Below are 21575 nucleotides of genomic sequence, written 5' to 3'. Positions count from 1 at the left end.
CCAAACTAGTCAGAGCTTTTTTTCTTGTCACTCACTCACACTTACAAATGACTAGGAACAGACAGTGAGAGTTGTTAGCAAGCTAGCAACCAAACCAGAGGTTATGATGCTTTTTTTTGGTAAGATAATAATGGCCGTTTATGTAATGAGTTTAAAAAATAGTGTTTAGTTTTACATTTTATTTATCAAGCAGTTGTTTAAAATATGATTCAATATGTGTCTTTCATAAAAGCAGCTAGTAAAACGACATCAGGAGGTTGCAAATTTGTAATTTTCCCCCAGCGACTCCATTGGGTATTCTGTAATTAATTAAGTAGCAGCTTTAATTGGAGCATTTATGGTATGCCGATTCCGCCTCGTAACAAGGAATCAAACGGCTGCCCTTTCCAGGTAGCTAAAAGTGTTGTGAAGTTGGTTCTAATCACACGGACGTCGGTGATCTTTGGAGCTTTGGAGTCGGAAAAAGACATTTTAAAAGGTAAAAGTATAGTTCTTGTTTCCACTCTCCGTCTGAGAGAGTTCCGAGTAGATGCTTGGCTGTTGTGACTTTTAGTGCTTTGTGTCGAGACTCTGACAATAATCCAGGATGTCAGATGGTCTTCTGTGCTCAGAGAGTGCTGGGAGGGACTGAGGTGGGATTTAAGGGCCGGGAGAAGAAAATGAAGGCGGATACCAAAGGGGTTCAAAGCCGACTTCTACAACAATGCTGTTGCGGACTCTGTGAATGTGTGTGTGTGTGTGTGTGTCAGCAGCAGACCTGTGTATCAAGGGGAGATACCACAATGGACGTTTCCACTGTGTGTGTGTGTGTGTGTGTGAGGGTGGACGTGGGCGCCCGGTGATGCTGCAGTGCATAATTAAGTAAACACTGTCGCAGCAGATAAAGGGAGACACAGCCAATGTAACATTAAATGTTGATGACCCTTAAAATGAGAAGCGAGGAGCCCAGCTGTCCCCCCCCCCAGTCTTCCTCGACACCGTCCTCTGACTGGAAAGCACGTCTGGACGAGGCCCCGCTCACATTTAAATCCTTGATTGCCCCTTCTCTTGCTCTCGCTCTCTCTCTCCATCATACATTGGAAGTGTCCTTGTGGGTAAAAAGATGTTTTGCGAGGAGGCTCCACACGTCGAGTCAGATTATTTCTTCACACTTTGGCAGGATGAATGTGAGAGGAGTAAAATCAAAAAGGAAGGCTGTCGGAAGGTTGTCGCTGATTTCAAAAGTAGGTTTTTGTTTTCGTTTCTCAGCTTCTCTTCTTTGGGGTGTAAAAGTCAAAATTAGAGTACACTGATTCCTTACTTGGAATTTTGCATTTTTGAGTGGGTAAAATGTTGGCCTCGTAGCTAAGAGACCCGAGTTCAATTCCACCCTCTATGTGTGGAGTTTGCGTGTTCTCCCCGGTTTCCATAGGTATGAATGTGAGTGTGAATGGTTGTTTGTCTATATGTGCCCTGTGATTGGCTGGCCACCAGTCCAGGGTGTACCCCGCCTCTTGCCCGAAGACAGCTGGGATAGGCTCCAGCACCCCCGCGACCCTCATGGAGATAAGCGGTAGAAAATGAATGAATGAATGAATGATTCCTTACTTGGAATTTTGCAGCTTCACTTTAACAGAGTTTTTTTTTAAATATATATCAATGAATAACTCATCGCTGTGGCTGCACGGTGCTGGAGTGGGTAAAATGTTGGCCTCGTAGCTAAGAGACCCGAGTTCAATTCCACCCTCTATGTGTGGAGTTTGCGTGTTCTCCCCGGTTTCCATAGGTATGAATGTGAGTGTGAATGGTTGTTTGTCTATATGTGCCCTGCGATTGGCTGGCCACCAGTCCAGGGTGTACCCCGCCTCTTGCCTGAAGACAGCTGGGATAGGCTCCAGCACCCCCGCGACCCTCGTGAGGATAAGCGGTAGAAAATGAATGAATGATTCCTTACTTGGAATTTTGCAGCTTCACTTTAACAGAGTTTTTTTTTTAAAATATATATCAATGAATAACTCATCGCTGTGGCTGCACGGTGGTTGAGTGGGTAAAATGTTGGCCTCGTAGCTAAGAGACCCGAGTTCAATTCCACCCTCTATGTGTGGAGTTTGCGTGTTCTCCCCGGTTTCCATAGGTATGAATGTGAGTGTGAATGGTTGTTTGTCTATATGTGCCCTGTGATTGGCTGGCCACCAGTCCAGGGTGTACCCCGCCTCTTGCCCGAAGACAGCTGGGATAGGCTCCAGCACCCCCGCGACCCTCGTGAGGATAAGCGGTAGAAAATGAATGAATGATTCCTTACTTGGAATTTTGCAGCTTCACTTTAACAGAGTTTTTTTTTTAAATATACTATATCAATGAATAACTCATCGCTGTGGCTGCACGGTGGTTGAGTGGGTAAAATGTTGGCCTCGTAGCTAAGAGACCCGAGTTCAACTCCACCCTCTCTGTGTGGAGTTTGCATGTTCTCCCCGGTTTACATAGGTATGAATGTGAGTGTGAATGGTTGTTTGTCTATATGTGCCCTGTGATTGGCTGGCCACCAGGACAGGGTGTATCCCGCCTCTCGTCCGAAGACAGCTGGGATAGGCTCCAGCACCCCCCGCGACTTTCGTGAGGATAAGCGGTAGAAAATGAATGAATGATTCCTTACTTGGAATTTTGCAGCTTCACTTTAACAGTTTTTTAAATATATATCAATGAATAGGAGTGGAGTGGATAAAATGCTGGCCTCGCAGCTAAGAGACCGGGGTTCAATTCCACCCTCTCTGTGTGGAGTTTGCATGTTCTCTCCAGTTTACATAAGTATGAATGTGAGTGTGAATGGTTGTTTGTCTATATGTGCCCTGTGATTGGCTGGCCACCAGTCCAGGGTGTACCCCACCTCAGCTGGGATAGGCTCCAGCACCCCCCGCAACCCCCATGAGGATAAGCGGTAGAAAAAGAATGAATGGACTCATGGCTGTTTTGTGGTTGACTACGACCTATTAGTAGTCTAAAATTGAAATATTTAAGCACACTGACCCCTTTGGGGTGATGCCATTGGAGGGGGGTCCCGGTGTTGTCTCTTTGGACTGTGCACGGTCGGGCCCCGTAGGTGCAAGCCTGGCTACCAGTCACTCGCCATCGAGCCCCAACCGCCGGCTTCCAAGCAATAGAAAACTAAGTCCAATGTTTGGTCTCTCCATTGGGTCACTAGCCACTCCTCTCCTTGGACGTGGGTGTCATGGGTGCCTCGACCAAGGGCATGGGTCCCCAACTGGATTCCACAACTGGAACACACAAACCCATAAGGTGGTAGCCCAAAGATCGACTGGTTTGGTCCGTCCCAGTGAAGAGGCAGCCGAGCCCAAAGGCAAAGCTCTAAATTTACCTCTCGATCGGCATTCCCGCTCCCACCTATCTATGGTCATGAGCTTTGGGTAGTGACTCAAAGGAGATGATCACAAAATAACGTGAGAAGTTCTGCTATCTGGAACGAGTTCAGAGTAAAGCCGCTACTCCTCCATCTTGGAGAAGCCAGATAGTCATTGGTATATGCCAAGGAAACATCATAACAAAAATAAACAAATGCTTTCTGCATCTGCCGTCATCGTCGTCATTAGAAATTCCTTCACTGATTCTTCCTGTCGAGGGATATCTGGAATTATTCGTCGCCAGTCTCATCAGCACGGGTGGTTCAATCAGCCCTCCAGCCACGCAGAATGAGCCAATGTTAGAACCCGTCAACATTTAACGGTAGTGAACGCCTCTCTAATCCCGCAGCGTGCACCCGTGTACCCCGGGAGTTCATCTTAGCCTCTCGACATTTTCACGAAAGCGGCTTACGGCGTAATTCCAGTGGGTTGCCGGCTGTTGCCTGGTTGTTGCATCATCAGTCAAAGCTGTCAGCGTTACGGAGCTCCTGGATTGGTTGTTGGTGTTATTAAATGGGTGCCATTGTACAGGATGGGGATGCAGACTTTTAGTGGTTGTTTGGATGGGAGGAACCGAGTCTCCAAATGTGAAGGTTGCTGGTTCGATCCAAAGTCGTCACATAACCATGTTCAGGTATCTTTGGGCAAGTCCATTATTTGAATGTCTATCGCAGGGGTCTTAAACTCAATTTACTTGGGGGCCACTGGAGCTCGGGTCTGGGTGAGACTGGGCTGCATCAGGTTTTCCAAAAAAAAATAAAAATGCATTTATTAAAAACTAAAAAATTTAAAAAAAGTTGAAAAATAAATAAACAAATCAAGAATAAAGAAAATCAGTCAATCAGTAATAAATAAATAAATATAATAATAATAATAAAACGGCAAATAATAAAAAACTTAAGAAACCACATATAGTTGGTGGGTAGACAAATTATTTTTTTCAGATTAAAATGAACAAAGCATTATTAGAGCCCTGTAGACATGACAAAACACGACTATAGTCACATTTATACTCTTTTTATTTACAACATATTGCGCAACTGCAGGGTCTTGAGACACATGCTAACTCGCAAACTAGAGAGCTAGCGACCTAAACGGTAGCCTTCAAGTTATTTCCTTTAAACTTAAATAGCCAAAAACTTACCACTTCCACACGGATAGGGAGGATAACTATTAACAGTTATTTAACCTTTAACATGAACATTAATCAAACGTAATATTTTTTTCTGGGTACATGATACCATACAGCATCCGTATCAAACTTGCGCGGGTCGCACTAACATTAAACTTTCCTATCAAGGCGGGGGCCTCAAACTAGTGTCCTGTGGGCCACATTTGGCCCGCGGGCCGCGTGTTTGAGACCCCTGGTCTATCAAATATCAAACTTCTATGCATTGTTAATCTGTGAATAATGAGAAAATGCATGCCTCAGTAGGAGCATTGGAGTTTTTGTTGTGAAGTTCCCAGTTTGTCAGCGCTTTAGCGGTAAAACAATAACAGGATATGATTATTCTTCAAATCTCTGCCTGAGGCTTTGATCGGTGAGCTTCACCTCCTGTGCAGTTCCTTGCTCTCTTCCTGCTCCATTTCACAGGCTAACAAACTCAATCTTTTCTCTTTTTCCCCGACTGTCAAAGTGTTTTTTGTCAAACAAGCTCAACACACCCCGATGATGCATTCGGATCAGGAAATACCAGATATATACCAAGTATGTCATTAGGTGTCAGCGCAGGGAAGACACTCCTTTTTTTTTTTCCATGCTCTTACGCTCCAATTCTCTACATTTGACCTCTGTTTCCCCCCCCCCCTCTGACAGATCCCGTCTCAGGTAGGAAGTTTATTGTGTTTCACATTCGTCTCCCCGTTGCGGCGTTGTCGCTCCTTTCCTCTCTCTCTTCCACACAAAGCTGCCAAGTCATTCTGGATACGAATGCATGCTTGCTGTTGTTGCATCAAAACACAAAGAATGTGTTGTTGCTTTTTTTCATTAGAATAATGAAATATATAGATAAATAAATAAATAAATAAATAAATAAATAAATAAATAAATAAATAAATAAATAAATAAAGAGACAGCTACTTCCCCCCCAGGCCATCAGACTGCTCAATGCCAAATAAGCCCCTCTTTCTGCCCACACGCAAAACTTTAAATTATTATTATTTATTCAAAATTATTTAAACTGTTTGTACAAATTAATGTTTACAGTGTACATTGTTCATATTTGATGTCATCTATTAATTCTCCACATTATTTTATTTATTTATTATTTATTATTTTCATTATTTTTAATTATTTTAATTATTTTAATTATTTGTAATTATTTTTTATTGTTGTTTTTAATTATTTTTAATTATTTTTAATTATTATTTATCATTTATTTATCATTTATCATTTATCATTTATTATTTATTATACAGGAGCCAGGTAACGACATTTCGTTGGCAATTTCACTGCTGTGTTATTGTGCAATGACAATAAAGGAAGTCTATCTATCTATCTATCTATCTATCTATCTATCTATCTATCTATCTATCTATCTATCTAATAAACACAAACATGGAGATAAGTGTATTCTTAAAGGCACGGGATTGATCACAGCTGGACTGTTCAGGTTGTCCGTTTCACCTCTCAACCGGTCAAACAGTTCATGCTAAAAGACTAGATAGGACAGCTCTACTCTGAGATGCTGGTCCAGGATCCAAGTGTTTATTCAAACAAGAACGGTTTCAATCTCTTGTGGTCCGTTCATGACCATTGTTACAAATTAATGTTATGCTAGCAAGAGTGATTGCACTCAAATGACTCCTTTTACTATATCTTATCATTTTTGTACCATAAAGGAGTGAATAATAAATACTATGGATTCTGTACCATTCCTTCAGATGAGGGTCGTCTTATCTTGTCTGAATGATGGAAGACTGCTCGGATGACAGCTGAAACATCTTCTAAGACAAGCTAAACTGTCCATTTGTGATTGATTTAATGGCCTGATAATTGCCCTGCAATTTTCATTTCCATTTTTTTTGAATGCATCGCAATCAGAAGAGTCTTATAATGAGAGGAAGTGAACTAGAAAAAGGTAGCAAATTGTCCAGTCTACGTATTCTTTCCTTTATGTATTTTAGGTCTCTCCATGATTATTGTTACAACTGGAGGTGTTCTTGTTTGGGGGGGGGGGGGGGGGGCGTGCTGCTACCTGGGAGGATAAACCATTCCCTCAGACTAGAGCTGTCCTATCTAGTCTTTAATCATAAACTGATGATGAGAGCCGTAATATCCTGTATGAAAACCTAAAAAAAATGATTCATTCACTCATTTTCTACCGCTAATACTTATGATGGTTGCAGGCGGTGCTGGAGCCTATCCCAGCTGTCTTAGGGCGAGAGGCGGGGTACACCCTGGACTGGTGGCCAGCCAATCACAGGGCACATATACGTAGACAAACAACCATTCACACTCACATTCATACTTTTGGACAATTTGGAGTCGCCAATTAACCTAGCATGAAAGTACTAATTTCACTTTCCTTTTCTTTGACACATGGTAACAGTCATAATGACGGGGAAAAGTTCACAAAAAAGATAATAAGCGACGTCCTTCCTCAGTGTAGTAATGCCCAACTGCATATTCATCCGCCTGTGTATTCATCCCAGTCCATCATATTAAAGGGGAAAATTGTGTTGATATTCCCATACATTAAAAAGTGTGCGTGAGCGTAATGTCGCTAGCTGAGGTCCACTTTTGAGCTGCTTGATTCAGGGTGACCCTCCTCTGACGGCTATATTAATTACAGCCTCCTGGGGGCCATGGCCTATTTGTAAATCCACCTACACCTGCCCTTGTCTACCTATACCCCCCCCCCCCCAACCTACCACAGTGTACGCTTTGTCAGCACTGAGCCGGGCACCCCCGATAGCCACAGCTATCGTCCCCACTCGACAGCCTGCTCGCTTCCATCGCTCTGGCTTTCATTGGTGCGCCCTGTTCATTTTTCATTTCAGAAGGTGACACGGTGGACGCTTGGGGGTCTCCAGGGGCCAAAACGTGCCATCGATTTGCTTTCATAGTCGCAGGCTAGATGAGCACACTTAGTGAAGAACTGATAAACACAACCTTGCTTGTCATTCCGGGAATTTCAGTCTAAATGTGAAGCTGTCATTTAGCTATTTGGAATAAGGGCATCAGGCTCTTTTGAAAGCTAACAAGCGGAATTATATCCTCGGAAATGAGAATCCGTCTAAGTGCTGCTGACATTTCAGAAGATGAGTTTGAATATGCAGAGACAAAAAAAAATTTTGTAAGTTCATCTTAAAAATAACTAAGGCTTGAGTCCTTGCCTATCTTAAATGCTACAAAATATGACAAAAGTTGAGCATTTTACACAGGTTCGGTGTCCGAGTGGTTAACATGTTGGCCACACAGTCAGGAGATCGGGAAGACCTGGGTTAGAATCTGCGTGGGTTTTCTCCGGGTACTCCGGTTTCCTCCCACATTCCAAAAACATGCTAGGTTAATTAGCGACTCCAAATTGTCCATAGGTATGAATGTGAGTGTGAATGGTTGTTTGTCTATATATGTGCCCTGTGATTGGCTGTGATTGGCTGGCAACCAGTCCAGGGTGTACCCCGCCTCTCAGCTGGGATTTCATGGGCTGCACGGTGTACGAGTGGTTACCATGCAGGCCCCACAGCTTGGAGACCCGGGTTCAATTCCACCCTCGGCCATCTCTGTGTGGAGTTTTGCATGGAATTTCCTCTCCCATTCCAAAAACATGCTAGGTTAATTAGCGACACCAAATTGTCTATAGGTATGAATGTGAGTGTGAATGGTTGTTTGTCTATATGTGCCCTGTGATTGGCTGGCCACCAGTCCAGGGTGTACGCCGCCTCTCAGCTGGGATTTCATGGGCTGCACGGTGTACGAGTGGTTACCATGCAGGCCCCACAGCTTGGAGACCCGGGTTCAATTCCACCCTCGGCCATCTCTGTGTGGAGTTTTGCATGGAATTTCCTCTCCCATTCCAAAAACATGCTAGGTTAATTAGCGACACCAAATTGTCTATAGGTATGAATGTGAGTGTGAATGGTTGTTTGACTATATGTGCTCTGTGATTGGCTGGCGACCCTAGTGAGGATAAGCGGTATAGAAAATGAATGGATGGAAACAGCTCCATTGATTCTAGACAGTTTGTCATTATTTTTTGTACAATAAGAAGAACAAAAACATAAGCTGGAAATATGATCATTCATGCAGGTTATTGTATTCTTGTAGCATTGAATGGATCACAACTGGATTGTCTTAGAAAACCTTTTGCCTCCACTTCATGCTCAATGACTAGATAGGACAAACAGTAGTCAACGTCAAAGGCACATGAAGCCCAATTTCCTTACCCATTAACCTGCATTTAACCGTTTTCACAATTTTATTGGCTATTCAGTCAGTCATCACGTAGTATGGAAGTTGATAGTCGACTGGCAAAAAAAGTGCTTTATTTTGATAGAATGAGTCTGATTTACTCTCGGTAGTATGTGGAAAATATGTACACAACAGGTTAGTGTACCTTTAAGAAATAAAGGCTTGATGTGAACCTACTGTCTTACCGCAGTACATTTACTGGCTCATTGTCAACATAATCGGCTCATTCTGGCGGGAGATATATTTGCAGTTGGAATACCGAGTTTTCAAAGCATTTAGGTTTATGTGTTGTTGCTTGAATGTTGTATATTAGTCAAATCCCAGCGAAATAAGCTTGCCAATTATACGCAGCACCCCCCCCCCCTTGGTACACAAATAGAAGGCGGTATAAAACCTCGGTTTTGTCACTACAATGGAACGTGGTCAGAATGGTCAGTCGGTCAGAATGTTAAGGGTTAGGGTTACGAGTTACTTAATGAGAAGCGACAAAGAAACCAAAAAGGGGGGGGGGGGGGCAGAATTACATGTCCCTAAAAGCCGAAGGTCGCATGCTGAATGATGCGTGTATGAATGTTTAATGCGCAGCGGCAATTCCACAGCAACACGTTTTTCGCCTCCTGGCCTCCGTCAGACTAATAGACGCAGGAAGACGCCGTCATGATGGATGGTCTCAGCGTGTCACTTCCGCCCCCTTTGACACGTTATGTCGTGATTGTTAAAATGTTCCAGACAGTGAGGCCACCATGGACAGCGACAGTGGATTTCTTGCATATTTGCAGATTTTTGGTTAAAATAAAAAAATAAATATCTATATATATATAGACAATTTTAATACACAATAGAATTCCAACAGGCAAGCAGTGTGGATTATGTAGATGCGGCTTCTCAGCCAGCCAGGCACGAGCCAACAGTTTTTCGGGGAGACGGATGACAACAGACGGAAGCGTGGTTGTAGCGCTAACCTAATGACCTGACTGCAAATGTATCGGTTCGTCGGGTATCGGGTATATTTCCGTTGTACATTGTCTGGGAGGACTTAAAGCAGCGGTGCCCATGATGCTGCTGATCGCGAGCGACCGGTCGATCACGAAGGTATAGTATGGGTCGATTGCATAAAGGTCACTTTGTAGCTGTCATTTGACATCAGTCAGCTGACATTCAGCTCCCCTCCTGACTAGCTGTGCCCCCCCATGGCAATGATTAAGTGATGACCAGTCATCTCAAGATACACACGGAGATGTGACTTTCATCTTTAGTATTCTGATTACAGATAAACTAACTCAGCCGTAAGTTATCCATTTTTTATTGCAAAGTTCTGCAGAAAAAATACATTTGTTAAACTATTATTTCATGATTAACTGGAAAATGTGCTCATTGCTGAAACCTTGTAAATATGTTGCCTTGACTTGGGCTGCATTGTCTTTTGCATAATAAATGTCTGTAATGTTTCATGGCAAATGTTAATAATAATGTGAAATACTAAGCATTAGTATTTAGTAGAGATGCATATCTTTACAGATGGCGATAGTTCTCTTACTATCGGGAGAACCGGAGTATAGAGTGGAGGGATCCACCTAGCCAGAAAGGTGTACTGTATTCGGATACATGCTCCGAACAGTCAGTGTGCTGCTACGGAGGTCAGGAGAACCAGAGTATGGAGCAGGAGAAGGAACCTGACGTGGCCCAGCAAAGTGCACTGTATTTGGGCACACGCTCAGAGCAGCTGGTGTGATGCCACGGAGATGGGATCAAACCTTTTTGCACTTTTCAAACGCAGTGACACTGGCTTTTCACGTAGCAGATAATGGTTTTGTGTGTGTTCGATGAGCTTTGTTCCCCATTTGGTACAACGAGGACGCAAAAAGTCTTCCTCGGAACGGGAAATGTTTGTTTATAAGTGAGCTTAGGGGAAATTATGATGTCACAGGCAGGAGAAAAAAGGAGCGCTTGATTTGCTCACACCCAGGAAGTATGGGTAATTTTGCCTCATAGTGTTTTAATTGTAGGTTATTGTCGTTATAATACTCTCATACTGATCAGAAGTTATTATGGTGCACACCTTTTCTTGAGGTTAGTCGTTTTCAAGTTTATGGGTAATATTTTATTTTATTTCTAAATATGTTTTCTATGTTTATAGTAGGAGGTGGATATTTTTGGTTATTTTAAAAGTACTTCATAGGCACCCCCTGACTTAAAGAATTACATTCGGGCCTCATACTTCAAGCCGGTGTTCTTGCTTCTACATTTGTTATAAAAATACAATTTTTTTACTCGTGGAAAAAAAAAATCAGCGTTCAATTGCTGCGTCAAGCTGTGTGAGATACCTCCAGAGCCTGAACAGCAGCTTTATAATAAATCACTATACTGCAGGGGTCTCCACCTTTCATGACTATTAGAGCTCCTTTGGAGAGGTTGGCTACTTGTCTTGCATTTATATGACTGGCATCGATGAAGTTGGACTAAATCTACAACATATTTGAGAAAAGTGCAGCATAAAAAAAAAAAAAAAACGGAACACTCCCATTTCACAAAAGCAAAATTTTCCTTTTGACTATCATGAATAATCCCCAAGATCCTCTTTCAAGAGATTGCCATGTGGTTGGAACAAATGTTCCTCTTTTCCGGGCGACCTCCACGCGTGCCGCACGCCGCCAATGAGCTCATTAGCTTGGAAGGGATGTGGGGGGGTCTGTGTTAGCGCCGCAAATATTTGTTTTTCCGTTAGCATCTTTTTTCCACGTCGGCCAGCAGCGTTGTTTACGTGTTTGCTGTCTGACAAAGGCAGCATGAATTAATCATGGCTTGGGCCACACGCTCAAGTCACGGGCCGCCTAATAGGCCAAGTGAGAATTAGCGCGTCTTAGTGTGCATGTTAACCAGCGTTTGGATGGTAATGATGCAAAAGAGCATGAGCTTTGATTGACACCACAAAACAAAGCGTGTGGCATGTCGAGCCAAGAGATGCGGCCATATTGGCTTTCCTAGCGATGTCCTGTATGCAATTGAGCTTTTCAACGAGTTTCGTGTTCGCAGATAGAGAGGCGTCTTTAGTCATTTGGTGGAAGTTCTCCTGTTTCTTGAACTATTCATTCATTCATTCATTTTCTACCACTTTTCCTCACGAGGGTCACAGGGGTGCTGGAGCCTATCCCAGCTGTCTTCGGGCGAGAGGCGGGGTACACCCTGGACTGATGGCCAGCCAATCACAGGGCACATGTAGACAAACAACCATTCACACTCACATTCATACCTTAATATTACTGAAGAAAACGTCACTTGAGAGTGACAACAACACGCATCGGGAGGTTGCCTACAGCCACAGCTGTTCATATCAAAGCTTTTTGACCTGTGGCATTTTTTTCCCGAGGCCTATGAAGCACAAATTCTTGTCTCACGATCAAGGTTGACATGCAGGGGAGAAACTTTCTCCGAATTTTCCAAAGAGAAACAAATGAAACTTTTTGTTTAGGTAATTCATTCATTCATTCATTTTCTACCGCTTTTTCCTCACGAGGGTCGCGGGGGATGCTGGAGCCTATCCCAGCTGTCTTCGGGCGAGAGGCGGGGTACACCCCGGACTGGTGGCCAGCCAATCACAGGGCACATATAGACAAACAACCATTCACACTCACATTCATACCTATGGACAATTTGGAGTCGCTAATTAACCTAGCATGTTTTTGGAATGTGGGAGGAAACCGGAGTACCCGGAGAAAACCCACGCATGCACGGGGAGAACACATGCAAACTCCACACAGAGATGGCCGAGGGTGGAATTGAACCCTGGTCTCCTAGCTGTGAGGTCTGCGCGCTAACCACTCGACTCAGTAGCGTTAAAAGTTGACACCAGTATGGGATCGGACACAAATTCAGTGTTATTGCATTTAACTAACTCTAAGGCAACCCAACCGGATGACATCCTTACTCACGGTGCAACACAAATAACACCACAAGTAACCCACAATGTAACTGCACCACATAGCCGATGTCGGTATTGAGATAAGGGCTTACACGCTGATAAACGTGCAAAAAAAAATTATATTTTATACAAATGTATAACCCGTAAATCACGGGTAACTGGGTAACTTCCTGTTGGGGAAGTCTATTCATGGGCTTCCCAACAAAAAATAGTATTGTTTTTCATGTATATTAGTGTGGAAGTGGTTATTTAACAGAAAATGTGTTCTGATGCAGGAATTCTGTCCATACGTGTTATGTCATACAATCTAGACTTTGATGGCCATCGACTCCGAAGCGCGTCCTCCTTGGAAGGACGTTGCTCATGAAACATGGAAATATTTGTCCTGAATTCCAAAATCCAGCAGCTTTTAACCGACTCTGTTTCTCTGTCTGAATCAGGACTTTGGCGACGACGGCTCATTGTACTTCACCAAGGTGACCACCGCCCACATGGGCAATTACACCTGCCACGCCGACGGCTACGATGCACTCGTTCAGACGCACGTTCTACAAGTGGACGGTAAGAGGCTGCTGTCATAAATTCCATGATTTCCTTTGTTTTTTCCGGAGCTCCTGAATCACTTTGTTGTTACGGCACATGTAGCAGATGCTCAATTTCTAATCATTCTTGCCACCTTAAAAGACGGATTGACTCGGCGAGACAAATGAGCTCCGCTGATCGTGGTAGTCTCTTGACATTTATCACAGAGGGATTTCTCCTATGGGATTCCCAAACATCTGTTGGAGTAAATCCGGCTTCATTATTGTCAGCACTAATAAGAAGCTTCACTGTTAGCGGAATATTGGATCATTTTTATTGACCACGAGAGAGCACACCTTTTCCTCAAGTTGACGCCCAAATTTGACTCTATTCCGATTTTGCCAAGTATTGTGTTGTTTGTACTTGTACATACCAGTAAACAAGTATCACATATATACTATACAATAATGGGGCTTTCCAAAGTGGAAGTGTAACCTGCCCGGTCCCTGGTCCTAAAGTCCTACTTTTAGCCTGTGGGACGCCTCCCTGGAGGTGTTCAGTGTTCAATGGGAGGAGTTCGGGAAGACCCAGGACACATTGGAGAGACACTGTCTCTCAAGTGGCCTGGGAACGCCATGGATTTCCGTGCTTTAGCTGCTGATCCCATGACCCAACCTCGGATGAACGGAAGAAGATGGCCCCTTTATCACGGACGCCCCTTGATAAATGACTCTGTTGGCTTAAGTCTTTAGGCTTCGCTACACATCTTAAAATGCAGACTCTAGCGCTCTTAATTCGTTTTTTTCAGCGAATAGGCTAACAAAGAACACAATATGGGACGTCTAAATCATAAAAGTCCAATACTTCAAAAGTTATTGTTTGCCTCAAGTCAGCAACAAGGGTTGAAGGCGGAGCAAACATGGCTGACAATAACGGCATCGATAGTTTAAATGCAAAGGACGGAGGACGGAGGGGCATCAGAAAGTTACACAATCGATTTTTTGAAATCAATCTCAAGTGTTGCTTGGAAACTTTACATCCTTTACATTGTACAAACATCAGCTCGCTGCCAGCCAAGCCAAAAACTTTCCTCTGCCTCAAGTGCGTCTCTCCTTCTGATTAAAAGTCAATTCCGTCGGTGATGAACAGCATCGCCAATCCACTCACTCATCGGCCCGTTTCCTAATTGAGTTTTAGAAAATGGCAGTCGCCTCCGCAGCGTGATAGCGGCTCCTCCAGGGACCGGGGGCCTAGACGAGAAACGTGGAATCCATAGTCTGTGCTGAAAAGGTCCGCTTCGCAATCAATTACGAGTGAGAGAGTCGCCGCTCTCTCAGGCTTTCGCTCCTTTTCATAAACAGAACAATGGCCGTAATAAGGCTGGCGGTCCCGCCATTGCGTGTCAGTTAACCTCCTGCTTTAAATGAAAGGAGAATGAAGCAGACGTCTGTCAAACATACGACGATGAAGATGTCACAACCCGCCGTGCAGGTTTTCAGTCTGTATGTTCTTTGGGGGGAGGCCATGGTCGCCATGTTTTTCTGTAAACCTGGGGAGGGCGTGGCAAGAGCAGGAAATACATAAAAGTACAAGTTCATGGCCCTCACACCACAGCATGCATACTTTTGACTCCTTACAATTAGCCGTTTCTATGTAATCTCCAAAGTACTGCTGTTAGGAAGTATGCAGTACATAAATTGAGTCCAATAATGGATCTATATCTATATTTGGTATATTTGTTCCCCTTGGAAAGTGGAAACCACACTGTTACTGTTACTTAATTGTACAATCTAGACGTGAGAAACTCAATAAAAACAAAGCACTCGCAACCTTTCCATTTCAATCATAAGACCGCTACATGGCCTTATTATTACCGGCGCTGACAGAGGATCAACCACCATTACAAGCGTGAAAAATAAAGCATAAGTGGTGATTAATTGCATGAATTAAATGTTTAATCTGTTTTTATATGTTAAACTTCTTGGACTAGAGCTGTTAGGGTTGGAAAAACAATAGTCATTCATACCCTGAGGGCAAGGTGAGGAGCGGCGAGTTGAGGAAAGGAGACATGAGAATGGAAGTGCATGTGAAAGATGTATTTTAGTTTTATTTAGTCATTCGTTCATTTTCTACCGCTTATCCTCACAAAGAGTTGCAGGGGGTGCTGGAGCCTATCCCAGCTGTCTTCAGGTGAGAGGCGGGGTATACCCTGGACTGGTGGCCAGCCAATCACAGGGCACATATAGACAAACAACCATTCACACTCACATTCATACCTATGGACAATTTTGGAGTTGCTAATTAACCTAGCATGTTTTTGGAATGTGGGAGGAAACCGGAGAAAACCCACGCATGCACGGGGAGAACATGCAAACTCCACACAGAGATGGTCAAGGGTGGAATTGAACTTGGGTCTCCTAGCTGTGAGCCCTGCGCATGAACCACTCGTCCACTGTGCACCTATTTTAGTTTTATTTAATAATTATTTAGAGATTAACTAAAGAACACAGTAATATTCTGCCCTTGTGTTTAAAACTAAAGGTTGCATCAGCACGTGGGACTGTTAAAAAAAATAAATTAAGTTTATTATTTTTTTTATTTTTTTTGAAAAGGGAAAAAAAAATAAGTAAAAAAATAAATAAATAAATGAAGTTTTTAATATTAGTATATAAGTTTATGATAATGGAACCTTAAACTAGGCATGACTGTACCTCATGGTGAGGGCCTTTTGAAGCAATTTTTAGGTGAGATTAAAAAAAAAAAGATTAATATATACATTAATTAGGCCATAACTAATTAATGCTTTTTTTGTCTTTATCTTTTGAACAATTGAAACAAGTCCTCAATCAAGTCTTATAATGAACCCAATAACAAAAATGATTGATCCATTTGTAAAATGGTATTTTGACACGAAAACCAAGAAGACACCCAACCGGACACCTCCCTCACTCACGGTGCAACCACAAGCGTCCATCTCCAGTGCGACGTTTATCCGTATCGTGTCGCCGCTCTCCCAAACTATTTTGCTGCAGATGGCGAGGATGGATGTTTAATCAGCGGCAGCACAGATGTTGGCGTCATAATGGAAAGAGTGAGTGATTATTACATAAATACTGCAAGCTGCAGGGTGTCTTTGTGCTGATAGTTTGGAATGTGTGAGTGTTTTCCGCCCGCAGCTCATTTTTATTCGCCATATTCTAAAAATAAAAATGAACGGAGATTAATTTTTAAATGTAACTTTAATTTCTCGGCTAAGATGTTTTGTTCTGATAGCTTAGCATATCGTGACCTACACTAGATTGGTTTTACTCTCTTTAAAGCACAAAAGTATCATTTCATTATTCTGCATGCGGGCCCCAGTGGAAAAAGTGTAAAGTTGATATGAGTTTTATAGAACAGTCGGCTTTATAAGCAACCTTGGAGAAAACGCTATAACATTATTTGGCTTGTTTTAGTCTCAAGGCCTGTCGCCAGTGTGCTCATTTTTGTTGGAATGCGCCTTTTTTGTGTGTGAATTGGACCCATATAAAAGAATCCTTCTCGCATGAGGTGCATGTTATAAAACTTCCAAGAGTTTAGCAGTAAGACAGAAACTTTTCGATTTTTTAAAGGGTCTTATTTTAGTACTTTTTCTACCTTTTCTACCTGCTCTGAATTGAATCGGGAAGTGCCATCTCATCTTGGTGGGAGGTGCTAGTGGGGAAACACCACTGAGAAGATGTTTGCATGTACATATTAGTCTCACTGTGTAAGCACACGTGTGCGTGATTGGGGGGAGGGGGGGTGCATATCTGAAAAAGGTACCTGGACATCTCAAACCGGCGGTTACGACCCCATCTTTTTAGCAGCCGCCTCCAGCTCGACGTGATTGAAGCGTTTGGGTGCACTTTGTTGGAATTTCACAGTCGGAGAGCAAAACAGCCTGCTGCGTGCGTGCGTGCGTGTGTTCCCGTGCGTGCGTGCGTGTGGATTTCTGGAGGAAGGTGCTGCAGACGGCGGCCTTGCTGAGTGATTGACGACCGGCTGGGGATCAGCATGAGGGGGCTGTCAGCGCTGCTGTGCCGCAGTCTGCCTGCAGTGGTTCTACGGACAATCTTATATGGACCGACAGCTGTAGGCATCGTCATGTAAATTACTCAGAATGGGAGCGGCTTGTTAAAGAAAACTCCAACCATCTATTTGCACATGAGGACCATTTTCCACTGCACGGTACCTACTAGTTCTAGCCATATTTGAGGATGCATGGCCAGAAATGATAGAATTAAACGCAGAAAATTAACACCGAGACGTACGAAATTCCAGCTGGAGACCAGGATTTGCCCCTCCACGATCAAAAGATCTATAGGTGCTCATGCAGGCTTCTCAAGGCACCCTGGAAAGAGAATGAATTTATGACGTGGCGGCTGTTGCTGCTGCTGATGCTGCTGCTGATGCTGCACGGCCCTCGACAGCACTTCACACCTCCAAGCACAGATGGGGAATGCTGCTCTGCATTCATCTGCTGATGGCCGCGTGTTGCATTCAATGTTCTGTTTGAAATGCAATATATGATGTTTAACACACACAGTGTTGAACCCTCCGCATGTACAGTGATCCCTCACCACTTTACCCGTTGGATTTCATGTTTTTTTGTTGGCTCGCTGTTCTAATATGAGGAAAAATTAGCATATTGTAATAACTGAAAAATAATATATTTTAATATTTAAAAAAAACAGCAGAAGTGGGAAAACAATTGGATTTTTATTAAAATAATGTGCAAAAAATTGCATATTCCAATGAGAAAAAAAATCTAAATTTTCTGGGAAGTCAAATTATTATGGGGGAAAAAAGTTGTACATTTGCTCCAAAAAAAATGCTAAAGAAATACTAATCGTATACAATAAAAAATATAGTAATTCATTGCTTTTCCATTTTTCAGTATGTGTCCCTCGCTGGAAAAAGTTTGGGCGCTCCTGCATTAATTAATAATCACACTGATTGAATACTGTCTCTTATTAGTCAAATATATTCATGTTTTTTTGCCTAAATTAAGCATTTTCAAGCATAGAAATGTCTAAATGAAGTAAAGTACAAATGTAAGGCATTCAAAGACGTGATGATATGAACATGTGCCACCGATATTAGTGTATTGTTCGGCGGGACACACAAGCACCAGACTTGATTGCGGGAACAAGAGTCTGTTATTGTCGGTTTGAATTATGCCCCCTAACACGTTTTACCGTTGTGATCGTAACCCACGTTATTATGTCCACTATATTGGGTTAATAGGAGTGTAATGGTGACTATAGGGGTGTTATTTCATGCCTATAAGAATAAACAAACAGGCTTTCTGTGGTGTATCTATTATTCAAATCCATAATAAGGAACCCTACTCCATGGAAATTCACTTATCACACCAATGAACTGTGATAAACGAGAGATTACCGTACTTCCATGTTTTTTTTCCAAACACAAAGACGTCCAAAATGTGTTATGTGTACTTGTTTTCAACACAAACTCCCATTCATTGATATTCACTCAACATGTTGAATGTGTACTGCAAGATTAACAAGACCTAATCCCCTGTGGGTGCTCAATGCATAAATACATATGATTATTATTATTCTTCTTATAATCTCCGTTATTGATTTATCTTACGCCGCTTGCAAGTACAGAGTGTGTTTTAGTGATTTGCCATGGCTTCGGGGTAAAGACAAGAAACTGCGGCAGCAGCGTGTGCAGAAATGTGTCAAGTCAGCTCGAGCGACGCTTCGCTTTTTGTTCCGTCTCGTCTCCTTGCTGACAAAAAAAGTGACATAAAATCAATAGAAACCAAGGAAGAAATCAATGACCTGGTAATGGTTCTCTCCCTCACTTATGTTTGATTTGTATATGCCACCGTGGAGCTTACTGTACTGTTTTTGATGATATTGTATACTGAACACACGACATGACATGAAAGATGATAATATTATTATTGTGTATCCTTAAAATGAATAGTTGGGCGGTGGAACAATTCAGGATTTGAGGTACTACTGTACCTGAAATAGGTTCATAAGCAGTCATTTCAAGCCTACTTCCTCACTGTCCCCCCCCTAGTTCCCCCCGTCATCCGCGTGTACCCAGAGAGCCAAGCCAGGGAGCCGGGCGTCACCGCTAGCCTACGCTGCCACGCCGAGGGCATCCCACGCCCCCAGCTGACCTGGCTGAAGAACGGAATGGACATCACACCCAAGCTGTCCAAGCAACTGACCCTGCAAGGTACGCTCTTTAACTTGTGTTGCCTGGTCTTTAGACAATAATGGCTTTGTGTTATAGTGAATAGAGACTCATATACAGGCTGTACACTGACTACTCTAAAGTACAGTATACTTTGTATAGAATTGTGGAATAGATCTACTGAGAGAATGCCATGTGCATGCTGGAATTCATGCATCACTCAATGAGCCGTAGCTCCCCACAGCCGACAGCACTCGTGCGGCTTTAACGCAGTGAGACCTTTACTTTTACTAGTCAAGCATCTACAATGGTTTTTTTTTTCTTTTGGTTGGCTTGGTTAGTGATTGGATTTAGTTTTGTTGACAAGTTAATTGCTGCTTTAACCACTGCTATCCCCACTCGGGTAGGGTAGACATGGGTCTGGCAGGGCGGGGTCTACCCATCCCAACAGACTCAGTCTTGTCTTTTTAATACAACACACAGCATAGGACAACCAGTAATTAACTCAAGTTGAGTAGGGCAGCCGGGTGAGGGCTTAAAATTTGAATAAAATTAAAATTATGTACTGGACGATGTACAATAGGATGACTAGTAATGAACTGGAACTTTATGCTTGGTTTGTTGTGCTTTGGATTATTTTCACATTTGAAAATAAAGAAGAAAAAATGAAAATTTTGTACTGGACGATGTACAATAGGATGACTAGTAATGAACTGGTTGCTCTTCATGTTCGAAATAAAGAAGAAAAAACTTGTTTTGCCAGCTATTTAGACAATAATGTTGCGTTAAAGTGCATATATTTCTGCCTTAATAATAATAATAATAATAATAACAACAACAACAGATCCACAACCTGCTTTCGAGCAAGTTTCTTGACTGGAAATGTGACCAGTGTAGATTTTTGGACACGAATAAAGCCTCATTTTTCAGGAAAAAGACAAGAGACAAATGCCCCCCCCCAAAAAAAAAAAAAAACTACCAGGCTCCTGCAGCACTTGAGAGACAAAAACACTGGTTACACAGAATTGCCCCTCACAAGTGTCATCTGGTTCTTATCGCCGTGTGCGATTCCCACAGCGAACGGGAGCGAGGTGCACATCAGCAACGTGCACTTTGAGGACACCGGCGCTTACACCTGCATCGCCAAAAACGAGGCGGGCGTGGACGAGGACATCACTTCGCTGTTTGTGGAAGACTCGGCACGCAAAACCCGTGAGTAGATGTCGGATCTTTGAGTTGGAGGTGCGTCAAGGTGTCGGTCCTTGCGTCCTTGTTGTGTGCAGCAATGAGAGAGCCTCTGCAAGGGAGGTAAATGTGATGACGGTACTTTCCTCTAGTAGGCTTCTTCTTTAGTCATTATTCTTCATATCATTATGATTCCAAAGCACATTATGACTTTCAGGGACGATTCATGCATCTATTGATTTCCAAGCCAGCCAACCTAGCTGGGATCAAAATTCAGATCTTGCAAAAACTTCTATTGGAGGCACTTTCATTCTTCACTTTCTTCAAAGTGTTTGGCCTTATTTTCTCCGTATGCGATCATGGACTATATTGATTATGAGTGATATTCAGTGCAAGATGCTTGAGGCAGTTCGGTCAAAGTAGATATTGGGAAACACTTTAATATACAACTTAATAGATATCTACGCTCGTAAAAAAATTAATTTTTCCTGCTCTTTATATGTCACAAGAAACTACGACTACACTGAAGGAAAAGTTATGATTATAGTTTCACTTTAAATACAAATAAAGTCACTTTGTATGAAGTTAGCAAAGTGGGTTTTAAGGTTTTTGTGTTTTTCATTCAAACTACGTAGTGTTCATTATAACCACAGTTCATGCACACACACACACACACACACGAGGTCAAGGCTACATACTTAAGCCTTAAGAGGATTTTTTTTTCCAATTCAAAATCAAATAATAGCAACAATAAGAAGTACTTGTAGAAAAATGCGTTGGAGTTCAGGGCGGAACCGGCACAATGGACTTTTTTTTTTTTTTTTTAAGGTTTTGCACGGAACTAGCCGCTACAAATTCAAGGAGGATTTTTATTGTATGTATGGTAATGGTTTTATTTCATTTGAACATGCATCAGATTACAATTGAATGCATCACATAA

The 21575-nt window shown here is 42.6% G+C and overlaps 1 protein-coding gene across 3 annotated transcripts in view; it reads left to right on the top strand.

Moving 5' to 3' along the window:
- The window catches only part of fstl5 (follistatin-like 5), a 154210-nt gene that overhangs the window by 104625 nt on the left and 28010 nt on the right, over window positions 1–21575 (top strand). For all 3 annotated transcript variants that reach the window (XM_058049606.2, XM_058049613.2, XM_058049621.2), the window contains 3 exons: window positions 13171–13291; window positions 19331–19492; window positions 20528–20662. In XM_058049606.2, coding sequence (XP_057905589.2) covers window positions 13171–13291; window positions 19331–19492; window positions 20528–20662 — 418 coding nt within the window. The remainder of the gene's footprint in view (window positions 1–13170; window positions 13292–19330; window positions 19493–20527; window positions 20663–21575) is intronic.

Source organism: Doryrhamphus excisus, linkage group LG23 (genome assembly GCF_037039965.1).
Source record: "Doryrhamphus excisus strain RoL-2023G ecotype Guam linkage group LG23, RoL_Dexc_Guam_v1.1, whole genome shotgun sequence".
NCBI classification, from domain to species: domain Eukaryota; kingdom Metazoa; phylum Chordata; class Actinopteri; order Syngnathiformes; family Syngnathidae; genus Doryrhamphus; species Doryrhamphus excisus.
This window is presented reverse-complemented; position numbering and strand designations above follow the sequence as displayed.